This window comes from Panthera onca, chromosome E1 (assembly GCF_046562875.1).
Source record: "Panthera onca isolate mPanOnc1 chromosome E1, mPanOnc1 haplotype 2, whole genome shotgun sequence".
NCBI lineage: Eukaryota > Metazoa > Chordata > Mammalia > Carnivora > Felidae > Panthera > Panthera onca.
This window is the reverse complement of record NC_138352.1, coordinates 58,143,371-58,167,096: the sequence shown is the minus strand read 5'-3', so window position 1 is coordinate 58,167,096 and position 23,726 is coordinate 58,143,371. Positions and strand designations below refer to the sequence as shown.

Here is a 23,726-nt window from a genome sequence, read left to right as displayed (position 1 = left end):
TGAGCCACCCAGGCGTCCCAATCATTGTATTTTTGATGCTTAAATTTGTGACCAAACTTGGAGCTTCTTTGGTGTAACCAGGGAGGCAGAGATTCAGCTCACTACTACGCACTATCTACTATCTTCAGGCTCTTTGGCTCCATTCATCACTTATTAAGTAGTTCATTTCCCCACTGAAATGGAATACTAGCTTTACCACCTACTAAATACCCTGTACACTTGGTCTATTTTTGAACTATATTATTTCCATTGATCGGTCTATTCCTGCACCAAAACAAAAAGGTTTTCGTTTTATAATTTTAATATCTGAATATTTAGTATCAGAAGGGCTCGATTTTTCCTGATTAATAACTGAAAATTTAAAATATATAATAGAACAATAAAATTTACCTTCTCACCTTCCCCTCCAAGTGTGTCTACCACTTTCAGGGGTGTTTAAAAGAAAGCCGGGTTCTCCCAAGGAGAAACTTTTAAAACTGATACTGCAAGAAGAATTAAAGTGGCTCTGCTCGGAAGTGACACATCTAAAGAAAAGTCACAGAATTACAAATCGGCAGTCTCCTCATTCTCAACTCGTCCTTCACCTCCCCTCGCTACCGTTGCCCACCCGCCGACGCCTGCCGCGCTTCCCAGCTTAGCCTCTAGGGGGCGCGACGGGGCCCGTAGGCGAGTGGACCCGTTCTGACCTCTGGAGCGCCGGCAGGGCGGTCGTGGCGTCACGTCCGGTCCGGGCGGAAGTCCTCCCCTGGCCGACCGGGAAGTAGCTGAAGACTGGGCGATGGCAGTTCTGGAGGCCTCCCTCCGGGGCAGACCCGACGCCACGGTGCCCCCGCGGTAGACCGGACCACGGTGGCGGGCACCGGGTTCCAAGGTGACGGGCGTCGGGGGCTGAGCCGGGGCCTTAGAAGGGAGCCTGGGAACCCTGACGGCCCCTGTTGCAGCCCCTCCCTGACTCTGGGCTGGTAAATTGCCTTTGCCAGCGCTGCCCCGGAAACGGGTCTGCCTGGTATCAGACCGTTCCTACAGGGAACGGCGCGGGCGAGGATTTGCCCCCTTGACTACACCAGCAAGGCAGGTGGTAGCCCCGCACCAGGGGCTCGAGGGCGCTGATTCTCCCTAACATCGCCTCCTCTCCACCGCCGCAGGGATGGAGGGGTCTAAAACGTCCAGCAGCACCATGCAGGTGAGCTTCGTGTGCCAGCGTTGCAGCCAGCCCCTGAAACTGGACACGAGCTTCAAGATCCTGGACCGTGTCACTATCCAGGAGCTCACAGGTCAGCGAGACCCTTGAAAAGAGGGTGGTCAAGATCGTGGAAAATGGGCAGCTTTAGAGATGTAGGTCTTAAGGTAGCTATCTTTGTAGTCGGCCATAGACTCTCGCTGTATGAACGTAGGAAAGTCATTTCATCTCTCGGGCTCCCTATTTTCTCTTTGGGAACGTGAAGAAGTTCTGACACTGTATCCTTCTGAGAGCTTCCTATTCTAAGGAGAGGTTCTTAGTGTTCTGCTCCTGCTGTTTCAGAGTAATGTGTGTGTATAATAATAAGCACCATTTGTTGAGGGCTTACCATATACCAAGTGCAGTGCGTGCATTACTTCATCTGTGCAACAGCCCCTACGGGACAGTACAATCATCATTTTACACATGAGGAATTGAGGCTCAGAGAGCTTAAGTGACTTATCAGTGGCCAACAGCTGGTAAATGGAGGAGCAGAGTGTTAAAGTCCCACAGTAAGATGAAGTTAGAAAAGGAACAAAAAGGCTGAATAGGTAGTTTAAATAAGCTCAAGGGTCCAGAGTCAGCCTGCTTGGATTTAAATCATAACTCAATTACTAGCTGACTGACTTTTTGCAAGTTACTCTACTTTCTAAGCCCTGGTTTCTTGGTTTATCTGTAAAATGTAAAATGACCTCAGGATAGTTGTAAGGATCAAATATGATGAACATAAGTACTTAAGAATATACTGGGCAAATAGTACTCAATAAATGTTAGCTATTATCATTACTACCAATTTCTCTTTTTTGAGTAGAATTAACTCTGATACATTTTTAGCCTTTTATTATGGAAATTTTCCATCGTATGGTCAAGAGAACAGCGTAATGAACTCCCTTGTATCCGTGACCCAGCTTCAACAATTAGCCACATTCTGCCATTCTTGTGTTCTCTATATCTTCACTCACCTCCCATCCCCGCTCAATTATTTTGCTTTTTATTCTTTTTAAAAAATAAATTGGCATGTCTTTATTTTTTTATCTTTTTTTTTTTAAATATGAAATTTATTGTCAAATTGTTTCCATACAACACCCAGTGCTCATCCCAACGGGTGCCCTCCTCGATGCCCATCACCCACCTTCCCCTCCCTCCCACCCCCCATCAACCTTCAGTTCTCAGTTTTTAAGAGTCTGTTATGTTTTGGCTCCCTCCCTCTCTAACCTCTTTTTTTTTTTTCCTTCCCCTCCCCATGGTCTTCTGGTAAGTTTCTCAGGATCCACATAAGAGTGAAAACATATGGTATCTGTCTTTGTAGGACTTATTTCACTTAGCATTACACTCTTTTCACTTAGCATAATACTCTCCAGTTCCATCCATGTTGCCACAAAAGGGCATATTTCATTCTTTCTCATTGCCACGTAGTATTCCATTGTGCATATAAACCATAATTTCTTTATCCTTTCATCAGTTGATGGACATTTAAAGTCTCTTTCCATAATTTGGCTATTGTTGAAAGTGCTGCTATAAACATTGGGGTACAAGTGCCCCTGTGCATCAGCACTCCTGTATCCCTTGGGAAAATTCCTAGCAGTGCTATTGCTGGGTCATACGGTAGATCTATTTTTAATTTTTTGAGGAACCTCCACACTGTTTTCCAGAGAGGCTGCACCAGTTTGCATTCCCACCAACAGTGCAGGAGGGTTCCCATTTCTCCACATCCTCGCCAGCATCTATAGTCTCCTGACTTGTTCCTTTTTGCCACTCTGACTGGTGTGAGGTGGTATATGAGTGTGGTTTTGATTTGTTTATTTCCCTGATGAGGAGCGACGTTGAGCATCTTTTCATGTGAATTGGCATGTCTTTAAATGCACAAGTGTTAGCTGTGCTTTAAAACAATTTTTTTTTAATCTTTATTTTTGAGAGGTGGGGGGGGAGTGCAGAGAGAGGAAGGTACAGAGGATCTGAAGCAAGCTTTTCACATACAGCAGAGAGCCTGATGTGGGGCTTGAACTCATGAACCATGAGATTATGACCTGAGCCGAATTTGCACACTCAACTGACTGAGCCACCCAGACACCCCTAAAAAAATTTTTTAAGGTTTATTTATTTAATCTCGACACCCCACATGGGGCTCAAACTCATAATCCTGAGATTAAGTCGCATGCTCTCCTGACCAAACCAGCCAGTTGTCTTTAGCTGTGCATTTTTGACAAAATGGGTAACTCCGTATAACTCAGATCATGGTGATGTAGAAAGTTTCCTCATGTTCCCTCACTTTCCTTCCTAGTTACTCTGGAGGAAAGGGGATGTTGACATTTGTTGTGGAAAACCTCAAAGTATATAATGAGCCCTCACATACCCATCACCTCCACAATTATCAGTGCCTATTTAATCATGTTTCATCTACAGCCCCATCTATTCCCCTCCCACCCTGGAGCAAATCCCAAACATAAAAATACTGTAAATGTTTTGGTAAATATTTTTGAAAGACAAGGTGTCTTTTTGTTTTTAATTTTTTTTAATGTTTATTTATTTTTGAGAGAGAGACAGAGTGTGAGCAGGGGAAGGGCAGAGAGAGAAGGAGACACAAAAGTCGAAGCAGGCTCTAGGCTCTGAGCTGTCAGCACAGAGCCCGATGCGGGGCTCGAACCCATGAACTATGAGATCATGACCTGAGCTGAAGTCGGCCGCTTAACCGACTGAGCCACCCAGGCGCCTCAATAAGGTGCCTTTTTTTTTTTTTTTTTAACGTTTATTTATTTTTGAGACAGAGAGAGATAGAGCATGAACGGGGGAGGGTCAGAGAGAGAGGGAGACACAGAATCTGAAACAGGCTCCAGGCTCTGAGCTGTCAGCACAGAGCCTGATGCGGGGCTCGAACCCACGAACTGTGAGATCGTGACCTGAGCTGAAGTCGGACGCTTAGCCGACTGAGCCACCCAGGCGCCCCAATAAGGTGTCTTTTTAAAAACACAGCCATTAGAGGCTCCTGGGTGGCTCAGTCAGTTAAGCATCGGACTTCGGCTCAGGTCATGATCTCACAGTTTGTGGGTTCAAGCCCCTCACCGGGCTCTGTGCTGACAGCTCGGAGCCTGGAGCCTGCTTTGGATTCCATGTCTCCCTCTCTCTGCCCCTTCCCCTCACACACACACACACACACACACACACACACACACACACACTGTCTCTCTCTCTCAAAAATAAATAAACATTTAAAAAATTTCAAAACACAATCATACACATAATCAAACACAATATAATCATACACATAATAATGATACACATAATAATCATACACAATTATCAAACACATAAAAAATTTAACAGTTCCTTAATCTGATTTTAATGGGGGCAAGGGGAAGAAGAGATTTCATCTATGTGCAATTGGTACTTTAAGAAAAGGGTGGTGGGGCGCCTGGGTGGCTCAGTCAGTTAAGCTTCTGACTTTGTCTCAGATCGTGCTCTCGCAGTTTGTGCTGAGCTCAGAGCCTGGAACCTGCTTCAGATTCTGTGCTCCCTCTCTGCCCCTCCCCCACTCACACTCTGTCTGTCTCTCAAAAATAAACGTTAAGGAAAAGGTGGAAGGCAGCGCATGGGTGCCTCAGTCAGTTAAGCGTCCTACTTCAGCTCAAGTCATGATCTCACGGTTCCTGGGTTCGAGCCCCTCATCGGGTTCTTTGCTGACAGCTCAGAGCTTGGAGCCTACTTGGATTCTGTGTCTTCCTCTCTCCCCAACCCTCCCACCCCCCCCTTGTGCTGTGTCTCTGTTTCTCTCTCTCTCTCTCTCTCAAAAATAAATAATAAACATTAAAAAAATTTTTTTAATAAATTTTAAAAATTAAAAAGGTGGAGGTGGGAGTGGTGATGAGAATTTGTTTTTATCATTTCCCATATTTTCATACACAATCTGGCTTTGTTAAGACTCTAACTCAATATTTTCCTTGTCCTTAGCTCCATTACTTGCCACAGCCCAGGTGAAACCAGGAGAGACCCAAGAGGAAGAGGCTAACTCAGGAGAAGTATGAAACACTGGAATGCAAACTGGGTTTCTGCAGGGTACTTGGTGCTTCTAGAGTGCCCAGACTTTTGGAAACTCTGGTTAACAAGAGACATTCTACATGATCAGGCCACTGTGGGTCGTTGGGGAGGTATAGAAGTACACCTGAGGTTACAGGATTACTGACTGAGGCATCAGTTTAAAAATGTGGGGAGGGGTTTTTTATTTGAAGCAGAATTACAAGCCATTAGAGGTAGGAGGTGAGATGACCTATGTGTCCAGGTCATCCCAGGGCATGCCTGGTTTATGTCTATTGTCCTAGCTAATTATTAATATCTACTGCTCTCCATTCTCAAAGTGTCTTAGTTTGGACTAGAGTATGATTACGCTAGCCAGAAGGGATTGTCAGTATCAGAGAACATGTCATTTTTAAGCTGTGGTAACGTTAGTAATAATTTTCTTTGCTGAAGGTAGATGTCATAAGAGTTTGATGACATATCAATTATGTCAGAGTATCAAAAACATATAAATCATCTACCTTGTCGTATGCCATGGCAAACTTCATTGCAGTCTGATCTGCCTTTTTCCTTGTGCCATGATTTAGGGCCTTCTCTCCCCTACCCCTGACTGGTCAGTGTTGAGAAAATGCAGATTTAACCACACAATAACTACTATCACATAGATATCACATGGTTTGCCACAAAAAATCACATGGGACTTGGGGTTTGTCTGTATGAGGGGTCCTTTCTTAGTGCACATATACCAAGGATTGGCTAGATCATACCCATTTCTTACGTCTCTGTGGTTTATCAGGTCCTGTGGTTATCAGTCAAAGGTAAAGCCAAATGGTTCTGAGGCTCTTTGGGAAATAGACTCCCCTTGTAAGCTGCCAGAATTCTAATGCCCTCTTATTTCCTTCCCAGGAGCCATTTATTGAAACTCGCCAGGATGGTGTCTCTCGCAGATTCATCCCCCCAGCCAGGTGCCTACTACTCCTCAGCCCCCTGTTCCTTGCCAAAGGCCAGTAGAATTTTAATGGAACCCAGAATTGAGACCTGGAGCCAGGTGATGGAAATAAATCCTCATCTAGCCTTTTGGCTCTTCCAGAAAGGGCGTATTCTCTTATACCTGGCCCGTCACCTTCAAGTATTGATTTTTTCCTGTAGCCGTTCACACAGTGGGAAGGGACAGTAGCTCTCATGAAGAAGAATCGAGAAAAGTTGAGGAAGTGAATGACTAATAAGAGAGAGGGGCTCTTGAAAAGTTTTAAAATAGCAGATGTTGTTAGATGTTCAAGTTCTTAATCGTTGATGCATGTGAAGGCTGCTGGTGAGGGGTATGATATTTAAAAATGGTCTTTCCTGATTGTCCTTCCTTTTCTACTATAGACACACACACATGTCAGTTTTTGATGCCCCCTCTCCCTCCTTAGTCCATCCAGGCCAACCTTCGTGCTGAGTGCCCCTGTGGAAGACCAGCATGGCCTTCCCTTGGGAGAGAGGTACCCTTGGGAGGTCAGTCGGGCTAGGAGTGGGTATGCGCCTTGAGGCCCCTCAGCCAGTGCTTGAGAGTCTCTGCCACTGCCACTGCAGTAGGTGGAGTGGAGGAGGCCTCTCTGCTCCCTCATGTGGCCCGTGGGCGGGGGGCTGTCTGCAGGATGATGTCCACAGAAAGTGCCAACAGCTTCACTCTGATCGGGGAGGCATCTGATGGCGGCACCATGGAGAACCTCAGCCGAAGACTGAAGGCAAGTCAGCACCGTAGCAGCATCAGGCGGCGGGCCTGGCCGGTAGAGGGGGTGGCCGGGCAGGTAGCCTGGGGCAGGCCCTCCCCTGACTCTCCCACACCCCACGCTTCCAGGTCACTGGGGACCTTTTTGACATCATGTCAGGCCAGACAGATGTGGATCACCCACTGTGTGAGGAATGCACAGATACCCTTTTAGACCAGCTGGACACTCAGCTCAACGTCACTGAAAATGAGTGTCAGAACTACAAGTGAGTGCCTCTAGAGCCAGTGCCCGGAAGCGGAGATCTGGACCGTGAAGCTGTCACTGCTCGGAGACTGCTTGGCTCTTACCCAGGCGCTGTGCTCCGCTCAGGTAAACAGAATGACAGGTTCCCCGCGGTGAGTGTATTCTGCCCGTGTCTTTGGCAGACGCTGTTTAGAGATCTTAGAGCAAATGAATGAGGATGACAGTGGACAGCTACAGATGGAGCTGAAGGAGCTGGCGTTAGAGGAGGAGAGGCTGATCCAGGAGCTGGAAGACGTGGAAAAGAACCGCAAGATAGTGGCAGAAAATCTCGAGAAGGTCCAGGCTGAGGCTGAGAGACTGGATCAGGAGGAAGCTCAGTGAGTGGTCACCCTGTTCCTCTGTCTCCCTTCCCACGAGGCTCCAGGAGAAGCAGTGGCTTCTGACTGAATGTGTCTGAGCAGTTTGTCAGCTGCAGCCGCCTGTCATTTGGTAGCCTGTCTGCTCCAGATCCCGCATACTGTTTGCGGGCCCTGCTTCTCAAGGTCTGTTGGGAGGGTTATGTGTGAAGGGTCAGCATGATTAAGTGAAAAAAGCATGTTGGTTGAATAGAGAGCAGAGAAAGAAGGGTTCTAAGTTGCATTGCTGCCCTGCAGGGGGAGCTGAGCTCGTTTGGGTAAGTCAGCCACCGAAGCTGGCATCCTCCTCTGGAAAGATGGACGTGTTGGCCTACATTCGTTCTTTCCCAGCCCGGAAATGTCACTGGTGATCTTGACCTGAGAGAACCCCCTGTGTAGTGGAGGAGACACAGTATCCACATTAACTAAAGTTGGGGGCGTGATGGACAGAGAAAAAAGTTAATGTTTTCAAAGGAGTGAACAAGTTACATTGGAAATGGTGTATGCCAACTATACAGAAGGACAGTGAGTGCACAGAAGTGAAGTTTTGGAAGTTCACCTGTGGTCCGTTCCTGGAAGAAGCCACTCTTAACGCCCTGACCCCACTTCTGGAAAAAAATTAGAAATACAAGAGGCATTTGGTCCTGGTTTAGGAAGAGTCCTGTTTGCCTCTATCTTTTGCACGTGGGCAGCTGCAATTTGAGACATTTCTGTCCCTCGCAGGCAAAACAGCTAGGATCTGTATGTTCCTTTGAATGGGATCTGTGCCAAATGGAAAGGATGCTGTGACTAGGTCTAACCATAACCACTAGAATACATCGTTCTGGGGGGTGGTGAGAGAGAAATTCTAGCCCTGAACCTACAGCCTTCAATGGCCACCTTGCTGCTCACAGGTATCAGAGGGAATACAGTGAATTTAAGCGACAGCAGCTGGAGCTGGACGATGAGCTGAAGAGTGTAGAAAACCAGATGCGTTACGCCCAGATGCAGCTGGACAAGCTGAAGAAAACCAACGTCTTTAATGCAACCTTCCACATCTGGTAATGCGGGTTGGAGGGTGAGGAGTGCCTGGAAAGCACTGCACGCCTGCGCCTTAGCTGGTGACCGCCAAGCCGGGGTGCCCGCCTCCATGAAATAGGGCTGTGCGTCGTCTCCCCATCCAGGTTGCTTTCATTCCTTGTGATGGGATAGACGTCTCAGGGGGTTGGAATTCTAGAGCTTGGTGACATTCACTCTCCCAAGGAAAGGGAAAGATCTGAGCCCTCCAGCCCCATGAAAACTTTGTCATCTGCCTGGTGCTGATTTCTTAACCCCTAGGGTCATTGATGTATTTATTCGACATGTCATCCATTTAACTAGTATCTGTTGAGTATCTCACACATGGTAGTCACTATGCTAAGCGCCAGAAGGGCAACAGCAAACAACATGCGTTCTGCCTTCTGGTTGCTTACAGCCTCGTGGAAGGACGGATACGTGACAGACTGTCGTTATGCGGTATGATAGCTGTAACCCTCGGGTGCTCTGGGGCCACCTAAAGACACTTTGCCCAATTTGGGAAGGCCGCATGCAGAGTTTTCCCCAGGGGAGGTTGATGCTTAAGCTGAGGCACGAAGTGGAAGTTTGCAGAGGGAGGGGGCTTGTTCCTGGCAGAGGAACATCATGTGCAAAGACACGGAGGAACGTGGGAGTGGGGCATCCGAAGAACTGAAAGGAGCTTATTGTGACTGGAGATCGAGTGTGAAGGGGAGAGTGACAGGATATGAAACTGGAGAGTGACCAGTTCCCCCAAGGACCTTGTAGGCCTCATTAAGGGATTTGGACTTCATCCAAAAGGCACTGGAAACCACTGAAGCATTTTAGGCAGGAAAGTGACATAATTACTTTTGCATTTGTAAATGATAGTTTCACCTGCAATGTGGGAGATGATGGGGGCGGGGCGGGGAGAGGACGCCCCCTTTGGTAAGGAGACTTGTCAGTAGGACTCTAAGCAGGAAAAGATAGAGCAGTGGCATGGAGTTTGGAAAAAAATGGACAAATTGAAGAGATTTAGGAAGTCCAATCAAGAGAGCTTGGTGGGTTTTTTTTTTTAATTTTTTTTAACGTTTATTCATTTTTGAGACAGAGACAGAGCATGAATGGGGGAAGGTCAGAGAGAGAGGGAGACACAGAATCTGAAACAGGCCCCAGGCTCGGAGCTGTCAGCACAGAGCCCGACGCAGGGCTCGACCTCACAGACTGCGAGATCATGACCTGAGCCGAAGTCGGACGCCCAACCCACTGAGCCACCCAGGCGCCCTGAGAGCTTGGTGGTTTTTGAGGGGAGGGAGCAGGGAGAGAGCATTCAAGGGTGATGCCCCTGTTTCTACTTTGGCATCTGAGCACAAGGGGTAAAGATGACAGTTCATATTTGGACATATATTTATTTATTTACTTACATACCTATCTATGTTTGTATTTGTTTAACATGTTGAGTTCATTTATTTTGAGACAGAGAGTGCGAGTAGGGGAGGGGCAGAGAGAGAGAAAGAGAATCCCACACAGGCTCTGCAATGACAGTGCAGGGCTTGAACTCACAAACTGTGAGATCATGACCTGAGCCAAAATGAAGAGTTGGATGCTTAACCGACTGAGCCAACTCATGCGCCCCAGACGTGTATTTAAAGTGCCAAGTAGAGGGGCGCCTGGGTGGCGCAGTCGGTTAAGCGTCCGACTTCAGCCAGGTCACGATCTCGCGGTCCGTGAGTTCGAGCCCCGCGTCGGGCTGTGGGCTGATGGCTCAGAGCCTGGAGCCTGCTTCTGATTCTGTGTCTCCCTCTCTCTCTGACCCTCCCCCGTTCATGCTCTGTCTCTCTCTGTCCCAAAAATAAATAAAAAACGTTGAAAAAAAATTAAAAAAAAAAATAAATAAATAAATAAAAAAATAAAGTGCCAAGTAGAGGGGCACCTGGGTGGCGCAGTCGGTTAAGTGTCCGACTTCGGCTCAGGTCATGAACTTGCGGTTTGTGAGTTCGAGCCCCGCATATCAGGCTCTGTGCTGACAGCTTGGAGCCTGCTTCAGATTCTGTGTCTCCCTCTCTCTCCGCCCCTTCCCTGCTCATGCTCTGTCTCTCTCTGTCTCTCAAAAATAAATAAATGTTAAAAAAATAAATAAATAAATAAAGTGCCAAGTAGAGGGGCGCCTGGCTGGTTCAGTCAGTAGAGCATATGACTCCTGATCTCACGGTTGTGAGTTCAAGTCCCACGTTGGGTGTAGAGCTTACCTAAGAAAAAATAAAGTGCCAAATAAAGCTTACCATGAATCTGGAGATGAGGGAGATCTATACCAGCGTTTAGGTGCAAACAGGAAGTCTCAAAGTTGCCGAATGTTGAGTTCTCCCTGTATTTTCTCCTGCCCTCCTGCCTTAGGCACAGTGGACAGTTTGGCACAATCAATAACTTCCGACTGGGTCGCCTGCCCAGTGTTCCTGTGGAATGGAATGAGATCAATGCTGCGTGGGGCCAAACAGTGCTGCTACTCCATGCCCTGGCCAATAAGATGGGTCTGAAATTCCAGAGGTAAGAAGTGCACCCCTTTCTTGGGGTGTGGCATGTCTTTGGTTTTTTTTTTTTAAACGTTTATTTTTATTTTTGAGAGACAGAAATAGAGCATGAGTGGGGGAGGGTCAGAGAGAGAGAGAGAGGGAGACACAGAATCCGAAGCCGGCTCCAGGCCCTGAGCTGTCAGCACAGAGCCTGACATGGGGCTCGAACTCATGGTCCGCAAGATCATGACCTGAGCCGAAGTCGGACGCCCAACCGACTGAGCCACCCAGACGCCCCCGGGTGTGGCATGTCTTTGATGTAATTTGTATTTCCAGCCTGGTATTCTCCTCTGCTGCGGCAAGAACCCTTGTTCACAACACACCGAGAGTTTTCTGCCTGTGGAGACTCCCGTCGGCTTCTGGTCGGCTTCTGGTAGAGACTCCCAGAAAAGTCGCTTTCCACTCATCAAGCAGTCCTTGAGCTGCATGACCGTGGCTGTGGTCCCCAACCCATCGTCTCCAGAACCTTGGGGGTTCCTTAGGCTGTTTTTAGCTTTTTTTTTTTTTTTTCAGCCTAAACCAAAACCTACATTTACCTGTGAAAGACCCCCAGACAATTATGTAATAAATGTAGTTCAGCAAACAGAATCTTTTAAACATGGGAGTCTATGGGGAGATGAGAGACAGAGGTGGAAATAGTAAAAGTAGTCCTTGGATAGGATGAAGCATGAAAATCACTGGGTTATAACATTTCAATAATCGCTTCAGGAGGAGCCCTGTATCCACCTCTGTATGCGTCTCCATTTTAGGTATCGACTTGTTCCCTACGGAAACCATTCATATCTGGAGTCTCTGACAGACAAATCTAAGGTACTCTGGGAAGCCCCATCTTCAGTGGGATGCAGAATCCTGGTACCTCCTGACAAAATGGTTTGCTTTTGATAATAGCGTTTCTTAGTTTGTTCCTTAGGTGGAGGTGTCTCATGATCCTATGTCTTGTTCAATGCCTTGTCTAGTTCAGGATTAGCTCTTTGGGGCCTACAGACAAAAAGTAGGTTTTTACAGTCTGTTGAAAAGGGCTAAGGGCAGATCAGAGGGGGATGTGTATGGTAGGCTAGGAAAGGAGTCACTGTGAGGTATTTAATACATCTCTGGTGATAAAACAGTTCCTGGGCATTGCATTTGCCCAGGATTACTGCTTCCAGTGAAATACAGACAAACAGGACTTGAGAAATGGAGAGTCTTGGGAACACCCTCTGGTAGCCTGTCTTGGTGCCACACCCTCAGCCAGTTCTCTCTTCTTGGGCAGGAGCTGCCATTATATTGTTCCGGGGGGTTGCGGTTTTTCTGGGACAACAAGTTTGACCATGCCATGGTGGCTTTCCTGGACTGTGTGCAGCAGTTCAAAGAAGAGGTTGAGAAAGGCGAGACACGTTTTTGTCTTCCTTACAGGTCAGTATTCCCTAATGCTCCATGAACCTAGAGTAGGACCAAATAGAGCATAACCAAAGGGACAGTAAGAATGGAGGCAAAACATAGTCTAAATGGTAGGAAAGCAAAATCATGACACTGATGGGCAAAGAGTGATTCAACACTATAAGCAGGACAGAATATGACCATCTGGTCACATATTCTCTTCGGTGCTCTGGGGGATTTTCTTAGCACAGAGCTCAAGCTGGCTCTCTAATTTCAGGAAGCTTTCCTCTTAAGCCCTTGGAAATACATAGGAATGCTTCCTTTGGTCAAATGTTGTAGGAGCCCAGTGATAGATGCAGACCTTAGTTCAAGAGAACAAGGCTGAGCTGCTTCTGTCACCCCAAAACAAAGCATTTCTTTTCTCCTGCCTCCCTTCTCTCCCCATGAGTTCGGGGATGCCTAGGAAAACAGTCAGGGGTACTGTAACCCTCACTTACCCTCTGCTCCAGGCTTCTCATTTGTTTGGGTGTGTGTCCTGTCCCTGTACTCTGCAATGACAATGAGGCTCTTGTGACAGCCTTCTTGATGTTTGGCTTTTAAGCAAATCCAAAATACACTACCATTCCTCGCCAAGAGTTCTTTAATAGATAAAATGACGTGAATGGTCCCATGATCAAGTCCCTGCCCGTTTGCCTGAACTGACTTAACTTGGATCTCAGTTACTAATGAGCTCTGCTGTGTGCATCTGCAGGATGGATGTGGAGAAAGGCAAGATTGAAGACACAGGAGGCAGTGGCGGCTCCTATTCCATCAAAACCCAGTTTAACTCCGAGGAACAGTGGACAAAAGCTCTCAAGTTCATGCTGACGAATCTTAAGTGGGGTCTTGCTTGGGTATCCTCACAGTTTTATAACAAATGACTTTTTTTCTTAGGGAGATGTTTGCCTTAAAGGCTTTAAATTTTGTTTTGTTTGCAAAAAAAAAAAAAAAAAGTTTTAAATTAAATTCGGGTACTATTAACAGCACATGTTTACAATACCAAAACAGAAAAAAATCTACAAAAGCCACTTTATTTCAGGATATCATGTGACAGATAGTTTCCAGAGCTACAATGTGTCATGTACAGATATCAGCCTTTGTCATAGGTTTGACTCTTAACCCCAAACCTTCCTTTCCCTCTCTCCCCCCAAAACAACTAATTTAAAATTGTTTTTGTTTTTGTTTTTGTTTTGTTAACTGAGTTGAATTGAGATCAATGTGTTTTCACTGGGTTTTATCTCTCTCAACTTCCTGCACTTACAATATGAAATAGAAACTTTTGTCTCCACTGAGACGACGAGATGTGTGAGATGTACAGCTGGATAACGTGAGAAAATGACACATAAGCTTTGGTCACCAGATGATGTGATCAGAAGCTTGAAATTTAACACTTGTCCTCACTTGCTTCCAGTGCTGAATGCCTACTCTGCTCTCTGTTAGAGATATGAAATGGTGTTTGATATTGTTTGAGACATTATGGAGAGATTTAATTATTTGTAATAAAAGATTTACTGCAGTCTGATTACTGCCCAGAAGTGCACTGCTGGTTTTTTTGTTGACTAAAATAGAGCACTTTGTATCCTGGGAGTATTGAGTTCAAGTGCAGGTATGTGAAAGCTCTGTTGAAACATGTTTAGAGATGGATTGGTGTTAGTTTTAAAAAAGACTAATGGCAATAGACAGCTGTGGAGGAAGCCCTATTTGTGTACATGTCAATGACAGAACAGAGATGTTAAACTAACTTTAAGGGGAAATAAAGGCTGCCTCCTTGATGCTCAGTCAAGGTCACCCAAACAGTCTCGGTTTTCAAGCCCCTGGTTAACACTAATTTCCACATCCTATGTTCTCTTTCCGTGAAATGAACAGTTAAGGAAAAGCTATAAATACCTTGTTAAACAAAAACGAACCAACTTCACTAATGTTCTATCTCCTCCCAGCTCCTTGACGTTTTCAGTCTGATACAACAAAAAGGACATGCTTGTCAACTTTAACTCTTTGTCCGATGCAGAAAAGTGCACATGAAGTTGGAACACAAAACATAGTCCAAAAGATACTTGGAACTTTTGTACCCTGAGTTGAAGAGTAAACAAAAGGAGGGATAAGCGCAGTGGTGAAGGCTGTTGAATACTTGGCGGGTGGAGCCCGCCTCACGTGTTGGAGGAAGTGGCAGCCCGCAGAGCTCTGGCCTCCAGGTGGGGGGGGGGGACAGGCTGTCGCCCCGGAGTGTTGGCGCCCACGCTGTGAGTCAGGATTGCGTAAGAGAACTCAGCGATGCTTTCCAGGGCAATGCCAGTGATGCTCTGCAAATGCTCCACAACCTTCAGAAATAGACGGATTTTTTTTATTACTAAATAATCTCCACGTGTTTTAGTGCACAGACACATCGCTCATGCTGTTCTCTCAAGCCAGATGTAAATTTTTTCATTTCAGTTTACCGAGAAGATTAAATCCAGATCCCAGTGTTTGCCAATGGCCAAATTACATTAGGATGGATACCTTTACCCTGATAGTGTTAGCCTGGAAAGTTTCTGCTAGACATCTCATTGTGCTGGAGATAAGGTCTGTGAAATATAAATGGGACACTTGGGCCTTGACATTGTCTTCTATTTGGGACGATATACTTATTGGACTTGAACTATCTGATAGTGGATGTTGTCAGAGAGGGAAATGAACGAGCTGAACACGGACCTCCATTTCCAGCTCCATAAGGGAAAAACTGGAGAGCGCTTTTCAGACCTACTCTAGCATTTCCTCTCCCAAATCCTGCTTATTCATCCTAATCCTGGGTCTTGACTTATCATTTAGAAGTTGTCTTGTCTTTTCCTTTAACTGATGGGAGAATGCTTTCTATTAAGTGAATTCTGACCGTGCTGGTCCTGCTCAGTGGTGCGTACCTGGCTCCAGCACTCATGGTTTTGGATGAAAGCACTTGCCGCAATGATTCCTACTCCCAACAGCATGAAGTCTTCCTTCACTGAAACAAACTTTTCCCTGAGTGATTAAAACCATATTAATTTTGGAGCTAGAATGAAATTTGATCTTCCAAACCCGAGGGTCATGGAACTTCAACTAAGAGTTGTTTATGTTGATCATCTTGGACTTTTTGAGATATGGAAGGAAATGGCCAAATAATGGCTAATTGACCCCCTCCCCAGCCCAACTGGGATTAAAACCTGAGCCTTCTGACTCATTTATGGGCCTTTTGTTGTCCCATCGGTCTTCCTAACAAAGGTAACTGCGAGTCTTTTTACCAGTCTGACTTTACAGTAATCAAACACTTTTGTCCAAGTTGCAGCCCTGTGACTATAAGGGCCGTCCAGTAATCTCAAATTTAAGCAGCCATAAAGGAAGAACTAAGAAAGAAAGTATGTTAATTACCTGAAGTCATTTAAATTTAAAACGAAATACTTCAGAGTTTTGCTGATTGGGCTTAGTCATCTGCATCCAAGCAATACTGGAAGTTAATTAAAAACAGGTAACCTGTGCAGGTTATCTGTGGCCTGGATGCCTTACTGGGGAAATTCCATTCCCATGGTATGTTCTCGAGGTATGTTCCTAACTCGCTATTTCTGGAAGAGGCCTACCCTAAAGGAGTTGCCTTACCCTTGCAGCTGACTGGGTATGGAGTTTTCAATTGAAGCCCTGAGCAGGCTCTCATATACGGGTTCGTGCAGGAGATAGACAAGGTCGAGCAGGGTCAGGCAGGTTGCATGCAGCTGTGTGGCTGGAACCAAACAGCCATTGTATCCTAGATGGAGTGTGGGCATGGTAAAGAACATTAAGTGCATCTTCTCTGACCGTAATCACCATTGTCATGTGACATAAAGCTCTTGAGCTAATGATAATGAGTTCTGTAGGAGATCTCTTTAGTTGGGAGGTCAATTTTATTTTATTTTTATTTTTTTGGAGGTCAATTTTAAAATGTTTATTTTGAGACAGAGTGTGTGCGTTCGAGCAGGGGAGGGGCAGAGAGAGAGAATCCCAAGAAGGCACCGTGCTGCCAGTGTAGAGCCCGACATGGGGCTTGATCTCACAAACCATGAGATCATGACCTGAGCCTAAACCAAGGTGCCCCAGGAGGTCAATTTTAAAGGATAAAGGGAGGGGTGCCTGGTGACTCAGTCCATCAAGCATCCAACTTTGGTTCAGGTCATGATCTTGCGGTTCACGCATTTGAGCCCCATGTCAGGCTCTATGCTGACAGCTCAGAGCCTGGAGCCTGCTTCAGATTCTGTGTCTCCCTCTCTCTCTGCCCCTCCCCCCCCACACTCTCTCTCTTTCTCTCTCTCAAAAATAAACGTTAAAGAAAAAAAGGATAAAGGGAGAGGTAGAGAACTCTCCATCTACAGTATATATACAGATAAGAGTATATTTGTTTGTTCCCATCTTATCTCATACCTCTCTAGAAAATCACCTCTTTGATCCTACAGCAAGAGTGCCTAGTGAGTCCAAATAGAAGCCAGGTGCTGAGACCTGAGTTTCCTTCCCTGACAAGTACCAGAGGGGACACTTGACTGTGTCCCCAGTCTTCCTGCTCCCCCCCCCCCCCCCCGCCAGACTTCCTGCTGTTTCTCATTGGCAGGTTCTTTCCACGGCTTCCAAACCTCTGGGCACATTCTTGTTGCCTTCTATGGATGACTCCAACCCATATTCTCTGACACACGTAATAAAGTACCTAAAACCTCCAGAAGCATCTCTACATATGCCAGGGGAGTAGGCAGATTGATTTGGAAGTTCAGGGACTTCAAAACATCAAGCTCTGACTCCAGCAGTTCCTCCTTAGTGTGCACATACCCCAGAGACTGGAGGAAATTCAGGACTGTAACGTTGCTGATAATCTGAGCAAAGAAAAACAAAACAGTGAGAGGGAGAGAAGGGTGTCAGAATAAAGGTCATACATCTTGGCACAGTATACAAAGCTTTTCACAATCCAGCCCATGCCTTCATCGCGTCTTCTCTCTTAGTAATTGCCCCTTACGCCCCCACGCCGTCATATAGGATTACTTGCAGTTTCTGAGCCCGTCCAGCTCTCCAGGCCTGTATGCGTGCTGTTTCCTAGGTCTGGATCTCCCTTTCCTCCCCCTCCTCTCCCCCCGCTTTCCTTAACTCCTCTCCATCTTTTTTAAGGACCTTCCCATCTCCTGCCCATACCCCCTTCAAAAAGTCATGGTCTCTAAATATACTTCCTTGACTCTCCAAGGCTGTGGGTGTACATTCATAGCCATCTGTATTTACACTAATCAGAGCACTCTCCCACATTATTTGCCTGCATGTCTTTTCTCATTGGATAATAAATTCCTTGAGATCGCAGGCAATATGTTTAATGTTGTACCCATGGCACCTAGTGCAGCATCTGACCATAGAAGACAGTGAACATTTGTTGAGTGAATGGTATTTTACTATACAGGCATTGGGTAGGGGTATGGAAACATTTTATCCCCTATAAATGTGACCATTTGTCTTTAATACTGATAGGTCTGTTGGTAATTCAGGCACCTTATCTAAACTGTCCTTGAGTCCAAGGGGAGGAAAGGTGACCTGTATGAATGGTGGCATCTGTCCAGCAATTATACTTTGGGAACAGAACTTCAGGCTATTTAATAACTGCCTCTGTGTGACTGTGTGTGTGTGTGTGTGTGTGTGTGTGTGTGTGTGCGCGCGCGCGCGCGCATGTGTAGGAGGTATGCCTAGGAAGCATAATCACACTCTGGAATTTCCACAGGAGTAGTAACACCTAGCTTAGGAGCAGGTTTCTCACAGTCACCTTTGGACGAGCTGGTTTCTCCTAACATTCAGGTGTCCATGAGAGACCCCAGTTCCTTACTTTGTAGTGGAAGGAAAGTTTGCTCGCCAGTTGAACACATGACACAAGACGCAGGATAAACTTATTGAAAAGCTGTTCTTTCAGAGCTTTCCAATTCTGAGGCTCCGTCTTCTCTCTCAGCTGGGTCGTGGCTTGCCTACAGATATTCTCTGCCTGCTTAACCATAAACCTGTAAGGAAGGGCAGAGGAGAGTAAACCATCCGCACTCACTCAAACTAAAGGGAGTTTGTGCTATCGAACTATGCTATGTCTCCTCCTCTCCAATATCAGTCCCTTGGTGAGACATGTGCATTTGTAAGTAACAGAGGGTGTAAGACCAGGTCTCATGGTAAGGGACAACTGTACTTTTTTAAGACTTGGAGACATTAGCTATTCTGAGAGGTACCACTCACAAAGACCTATGCTCAGGGCTTTACCTTTCTAGGATTTCTACAGCCTGGTAGCTCACGGATTTCTCCAGACACCATTGTTCAGACAGGAGAAAAACAAACTCTGCCAAAACAGGAAAGAAGAGCCTAATTCACAAGGTGCAACCAAAACCACTCTGTGAACTCCTGGCATTATGTAAAAGCCACGAGGGGGCCGAGGGAAGAGGGTCAGGGGCTGAGAAGGCAGAGACTGGAACAACACAAGCTGAGCTTAGTTCCCTTTCCTGCCAATGGGCAGATCCAAGCTGACAGAACCCCCTTGGTGACCCTTGAGCCTTCCTGTGGGTCTCAGCTGATAAAAGGCTTGGCCAGCTACATACAAACATACCAGCTGGTCCAGTTGGCCTCTACACCATGCTGGGAACCTCTAGCTTCAAGAGAGATTCTTGGATGGATAAAAACCCTAACCCCTATATTCTGTTTTCAGTGGAATGTTGACAGGAACAGAAAAGTCCCTCCTGGAGCTTCAATACTCTTCGTAACAGTGTTTGTTTAGTAACCACCCTCTGGAGAACTCCCATTGCTTTACAAACAGGATTCACCTTACAGCTGGACACCATCTCTCCACCACCAGTTTGTTGGGTAAATCTGCAGTGGCTGAGCCTGTCCGCAGGAGCAAGTTTGTTACTGGGGAGTGGCTTGTTTTGAAGAAATATCCCCTACGTCAGGGACCACAGCCCACTTTGTGAGGGGGGCAAGGGCATTGGGAAGATGGGAAGGGCAAGATACCTTGGCAAAATCTTAGGCCACCTCTGTTTCTCTTTGAAAGAACAGCCCCAGATAGAATTCTATTTAGTTTGCATTATCATTAGAGGGTGGAAACAAGGGTAAATGTTAGTTCTCAACAAAGAAAGCTCCACAGAACTTGGGACTTTTAGCGCTGGTTAGCAAAGAATTATGCATAGTCAAATGACCATGTGTCTTCAGAGAAAATTTGCCTTTCTTAGGCACATAAAAGTTAAGCTGGCGCAAGACAGTTGAACAGTCTGCTCAACACATGTTACACATATGTACAAAACCTGGCTGTTATAGAAACTAAAGCCCTGCTAGCAGTGCCCAATGCAGAAGATAATTAGTTTAAGCAATTAAGCAAAATACCCTAGCACATGTAACTGTGTGTTATTAGTCCTTTTGTTTGCTGGAGGTTAGGCCTTACTTCTTTGGTGTGTGTGTGTGTGTGTGTGTGTGTGTGTGTGTAGTTCTTTGGGTTTGGTTTGGGACTGAATTATCTGGGCAGTTGTTTCTATTTTCTAGTTTAATTTGCCAAGCAAACTGAGCTAGGGTTAGATGCAATAGATGATGGTTATGCTTTCCCTTCCTGCTGGCTCTCCCTCCAGCACTTAAAAACATACATCATTTACCTAAAAGACCCTCCCCTTCTATCTTCTTAAGCTAGTTTTGCATCACTGTTAACTTTCTTGAGAGGCTTTGCTTAAACCTGCTGCTTCCACTTCCTCGTAAATTCCCTGACGTTCTGTGGTTTGGCTTCTGCTTTTATCAACTTGCTGAAATGATGGTCTCAAAGGCCAGAAAACAGGTCCAAACTGTTAAACATCATCACCTTTTTGCAACTTTCAATCCCGTCGTTCATATCCCTGAGGCAGCTGAAATTGCTGACCATCATCCTTCTTGAAACTCTCCTCTTGGCTTCCAGAGGTGCCTTGGTTCTGTTCCTATCTCCCTATTTTTAAGAATTTCCTTCATGACTCTTCTCCCTACTCCAGTTGCCTGAACACAAAATGTTTCCCAAGGGAAGAAATGTCTTTGACTTGCTTCTCTTTTCTCCTTCTCAGACTCATTCTCTACCAGTTTCAACAGTATCACTATGGAGATAACTCCAAAACCATTATCTCTAATTCTGACCTCTCTTCTGACTTTTTTTTTAAAAACATCTTACTAGAAACCTTCCTTTAGAGGTTCTACAAGCCCCTGAAACTCAGTGGATCTGAAACCAAAGCTGTTCTCTTTCACAAACAAAAGTCATGCCCTGTTTTATTATTTTTTACTAGATGTATGTATTTCTCTTAATGGCACCACTATATTCCCATTGTCTTAGACTCAACCCTTTGGCATGGTCTTCTTTGCCTTCTCCACCTCTTAAATTCACCCACAGCAGAACCCAAGATTTTGTCTCTGAAATGTTTTTAATCCATCCTCCCCTGTCATTCCCTCTGCCCTATTGCCTAAACTAGTGACAGAAGATTCCTACTGGTCTACCTCTCTCCTATCCCTCCCTACTCCACTCCATTCTATACATCGCAGCCAAAATAATTTTTTCTAGGGGGAAGGTTACAGTCATATCACTCCCCTATTTGAAAACCTTCAATGCCTTCTTGTTTTCCTACTAAGCCAAGTATAAACAGTCCCCCACCCCGGCCCTTGGCGTTCAAAGTCCCATATGGAATGTCTCCAAACTACTTTTCTGGTCTTAATTTCAACTCCTCTTCCACATGCTCTGGACAACCTGGACTTAACCACTGTACCCACACTCACCCGAAGCTTCCCTGTTTCCATGGCTTTACTCAGGTTAGCCCCTTTTGGTAGAAATGCTGCCCCCCTCCTCCACCTTCATCAACCAAAACCTCATCCTGCTTTGTGGTCTACCATGCCTGGAGAACACTCTTAAATCTTCCTAACCTCACCTCACACTATCGCTCCTTTCCATCCCCAGAAAGCTTCTTTTATCTGCTATGTCACTTAACTAACAGTACCTGTACCTGGTCATTTACAGATTTGTTCTAATATCCTCTAAAGATTAGGCATGGTTTGAAAGCAGGGGCTGAATCTCTATTTTGTCCTTCTGTCCCAAGCGGTGTGGGGAAGCACTCTACATGGGTTGAAATCAAGGGTAGGGTGCTGGTGTTATCTTGTTCATCACTGTATCCCCCGTACCTCGCATATAGTGGTTACTAACAACACTTATTTGAATGAAGAAGGCAAACAGAATCTCCAGGCTGGGGTGCCTCCCAGACAGGTGCCCCAGTCTCCCACAAAACCATCTCCCGGGCCCTGGGTCCACACCCACGATCCGGGTCTCCCTGAAGCTGCCCATCCGGCCGGCAGCCCCCTGCACGGCTCGCTCGTTCTGCTGCGCCAGGTGAAGCAGAGCGTCTTCGATCGTCTCTGTGGCAACAGCTCCAAATTGAAAGTCACTGAGGGAGGCCAATCTTGACCTCACAGGTTCCTGCATTTTCAGAAGCCTTTGGGGGCACCCGGACGGCTCACGGGATCCATAAACCGACCCCCTTAGCTTCACCCCAGAGTCCTCCGCCACACTCTGTCTGGGACTCCTCGTCCCCTTCTGTGTGCTTGTCTTCACCTCGAGTCTGAGGAAGACCCAGTTTCCCCCACTGCCTCGAGCCTTCTACAGCCCTTTCTCGCCCTAACGGCCACGGACCCCTCAGCCAATCAGAGAGCTCGGCTGGTTCGCCACCCCCCCCCCCACCCCCTTCCCCTAAGGCCAAGAGCCGCACTCCCCTCGCGAAAGAAAACGCGGACTACAATTCCCAGAGTCCGCTGCTGCGGCCAAGGACGGCTATTCCCAGCAAGCCCCGCGCCTTGGGGCTACGAAGGGCGGAGCGGCAACATGGCGGCGCCGGGAGCTGGTGATTCTCTCGATGCCAAGAGTGGAAAGGCCCCCGTGGCTCAGCGCATCGACCCAACTCGCGAGAAGCTGACTCCCGCGCAGCTGCAGTTCATGCGGCAGGTGCAGCTCGCCCAGTGGCAGAAGACTCTACCACAGCGGCGGACCCGGAACATCGTGACCGGCCTGGGCATCGGGGCCCTGGTGTTAGCTATTTGTATCCGTTCGAACTGTAGGCTCAGGAGACGGCATATGGGGGCAGGGACAGGGGAACAGTGGCGAGTACTAGGTAGTGTGGGGGTGGTAAAAAGAGCCAGAGCTGTGAAAGTCTTGGCCATTTCTGATGCTGAGCCAAGCGTTTAATGTACCTTACTTTGTCACTGTAAGATGCTCTTTTAATATGCCTTGTCAATAATAACGGAATAATCAAGGCTCAGAAAAGCAGAGGGCGGAAGATCCAATCACTGATTTGGGAGGGTGAGAGAATAACAAGGGCGGTGGAACAAGGCTAGGAAAAGGCAATGTGCATACTCCAAGTGGTTTCCTGAACCCGCTTCCCCAGATGGTTACACCTTCTACTCCGTGTCCCAGGAGCGTTTCCTAGATGAGCTGGAGGACGAGGCCAAAGCTGCCCGAGCCCGAGCCATGGAGAGGGCATCGGGACCCTGAACCAGATGGGCGCTATGCATCTCCAACCTGCTGGAGCCCCTTCACGTGGTGGATGATGCCCCATGACCCTGTGGAAATCAAACCCTGCACACAGATTTGCTGGCCTCAACCTTGGACGATGAATGAGCCCAAGAAGCCAGGGATTTATTGCGTTTGGCCTGGTCAAGGGAATATTGGCCACTTCATGCTCACTGTGTCCAGTCACTGAGCCCTTCTTATAGTATGTTTCCTTATTTGAGAGTTGTGCAACCTTGACCTTGGCTTTTCTCGTCTTTCTAACTTTGTGGTTTACCTTCTCCACCTCCCAGGGGCTTAGCTGTTATAGGGGTGGGGTGGCAGCTCTGTGTGGTGTTGGAGCCTAAAGTGGAAAAGATGGGGTTAGGTTGAGAATAATAAATTGAGTCACCTCTCTTGGAGCCAAGATGAGTGTGTTGAAGCTGAGGGATGGCATGACCATGCTGGAAAGCTCCACAAGCAGTAGCTGCAGCAGTGGCATTGCCCCAGGGAGCTGTAAATGTTTAACTAGAATTACTTTTTTCCATGAGATGTTTCCATCTGATTTAAGGGAGAGATCATGGTAGGTCACTGGGCTGTGTGAGACCAAACTATGTCTCCAGGGAGGGAAGGTCACTCTTTTGTCCTCTACCCTTAAAAACAATACACCCC

The 23,726-nt window shown here is 46.6% G+C and overlaps 3 protein-coding genes across 8 annotated transcripts; 2 read left to right on the top strand and 1 right to left on the bottom strand.

The window, feature by feature from the left end:
• Positions 1–726: 726 nt before the first annotated feature.
• On the top strand, positions 727–14,078 carry BECN1 (beclin 1). Of its 2 annotated transcripts, XM_060646017.3 has the most exons (13): positions 727–871; positions 1,146–1,274; positions 5,165–5,232; positions 6,134–6,192; positions 6,643–6,711; positions 6,867–6,957; positions 7,071–7,207; positions 7,368–7,562; positions 8,474–8,620; positions 10,986–11,135; positions 11,911–11,971; positions 12,411–12,553; positions 13,269–14,078. In XM_060646017.3, exons 2-13 carry the CDS (start codon positions 1,148–1,150, stop codon positions 13,435–13,437), a joined length of 1,416 nt encoding a protein of 471 aa, XP_060502000.1. In that variant the 5' UTR covers positions 727–871; positions 1,146–1,147; the 3' UTR covers positions 13,438–14,078. The 2 variants fall into 2 exon arrangements, with proteins under 2 accessions (XP_060502000.1, XP_060502001.1); XM_060646018.3 differs by lacking the exon at positions 6,643–6,711.
• Positions 13,478–22,218, bottom strand: CNTD1 (cyclin N-terminal domain containing 1). 5 transcript variants are annotated; one of them, XM_060646022.3, is made up of 7 exons: positions 21,830–22,215; positions 18,797–18,872; positions 18,381–18,549; positions 17,232–17,394; positions 16,160–16,304; positions 15,451–15,547; positions 13,478–14,874 (listed from the first exon to the last, which is right to left on the bottom strand). In XM_060646022.3, exons 1-7 carry the CDS (start codon positions 21,996–21,998, stop codon positions 14,704–14,706), a joined length of 990 nt encoding a protein of 329 aa, XP_060502005.1. In that variant the 5' UTR covers positions 21,999–22,215; the 3' UTR covers positions 13,478–14,703. The 5 variants fall into 5 exon arrangements, with proteins under 5 accessions (XP_060502005.1, XP_078293251.1, XP_060502003.1 ...); XM_078437125.2 differs by lacking the exon at positions 21,830–22,215 and adding an exon at positions 20,370–21,814; XM_060646020.2 differs by lacking the exon at positions 18,797–18,872 and having other exon boundaries at positions 21,830–21,910.
• A 129-nt stretch (positions 22,219–22,347) lies between these two features.
• COA3 (cytochrome c oxidase assembly factor 3) lies at positions 22,348–23,476 on the top strand. Its single transcript, XM_060646026.3, has 2 exons — positions 22,348–22,608; positions 22,954–23,476. Exons 1-2 carry the CDS (start codon positions 22,395–22,397, stop codon positions 23,058–23,060), a joined length of 321 nt encoding a protein of 106 aa, XP_060502009.2. The 5' UTR covers positions 22,348–22,394; the 3' UTR covers positions 23,061–23,476.
• Positions 23,477–23,726: the final 250 nt, after the last annotated feature.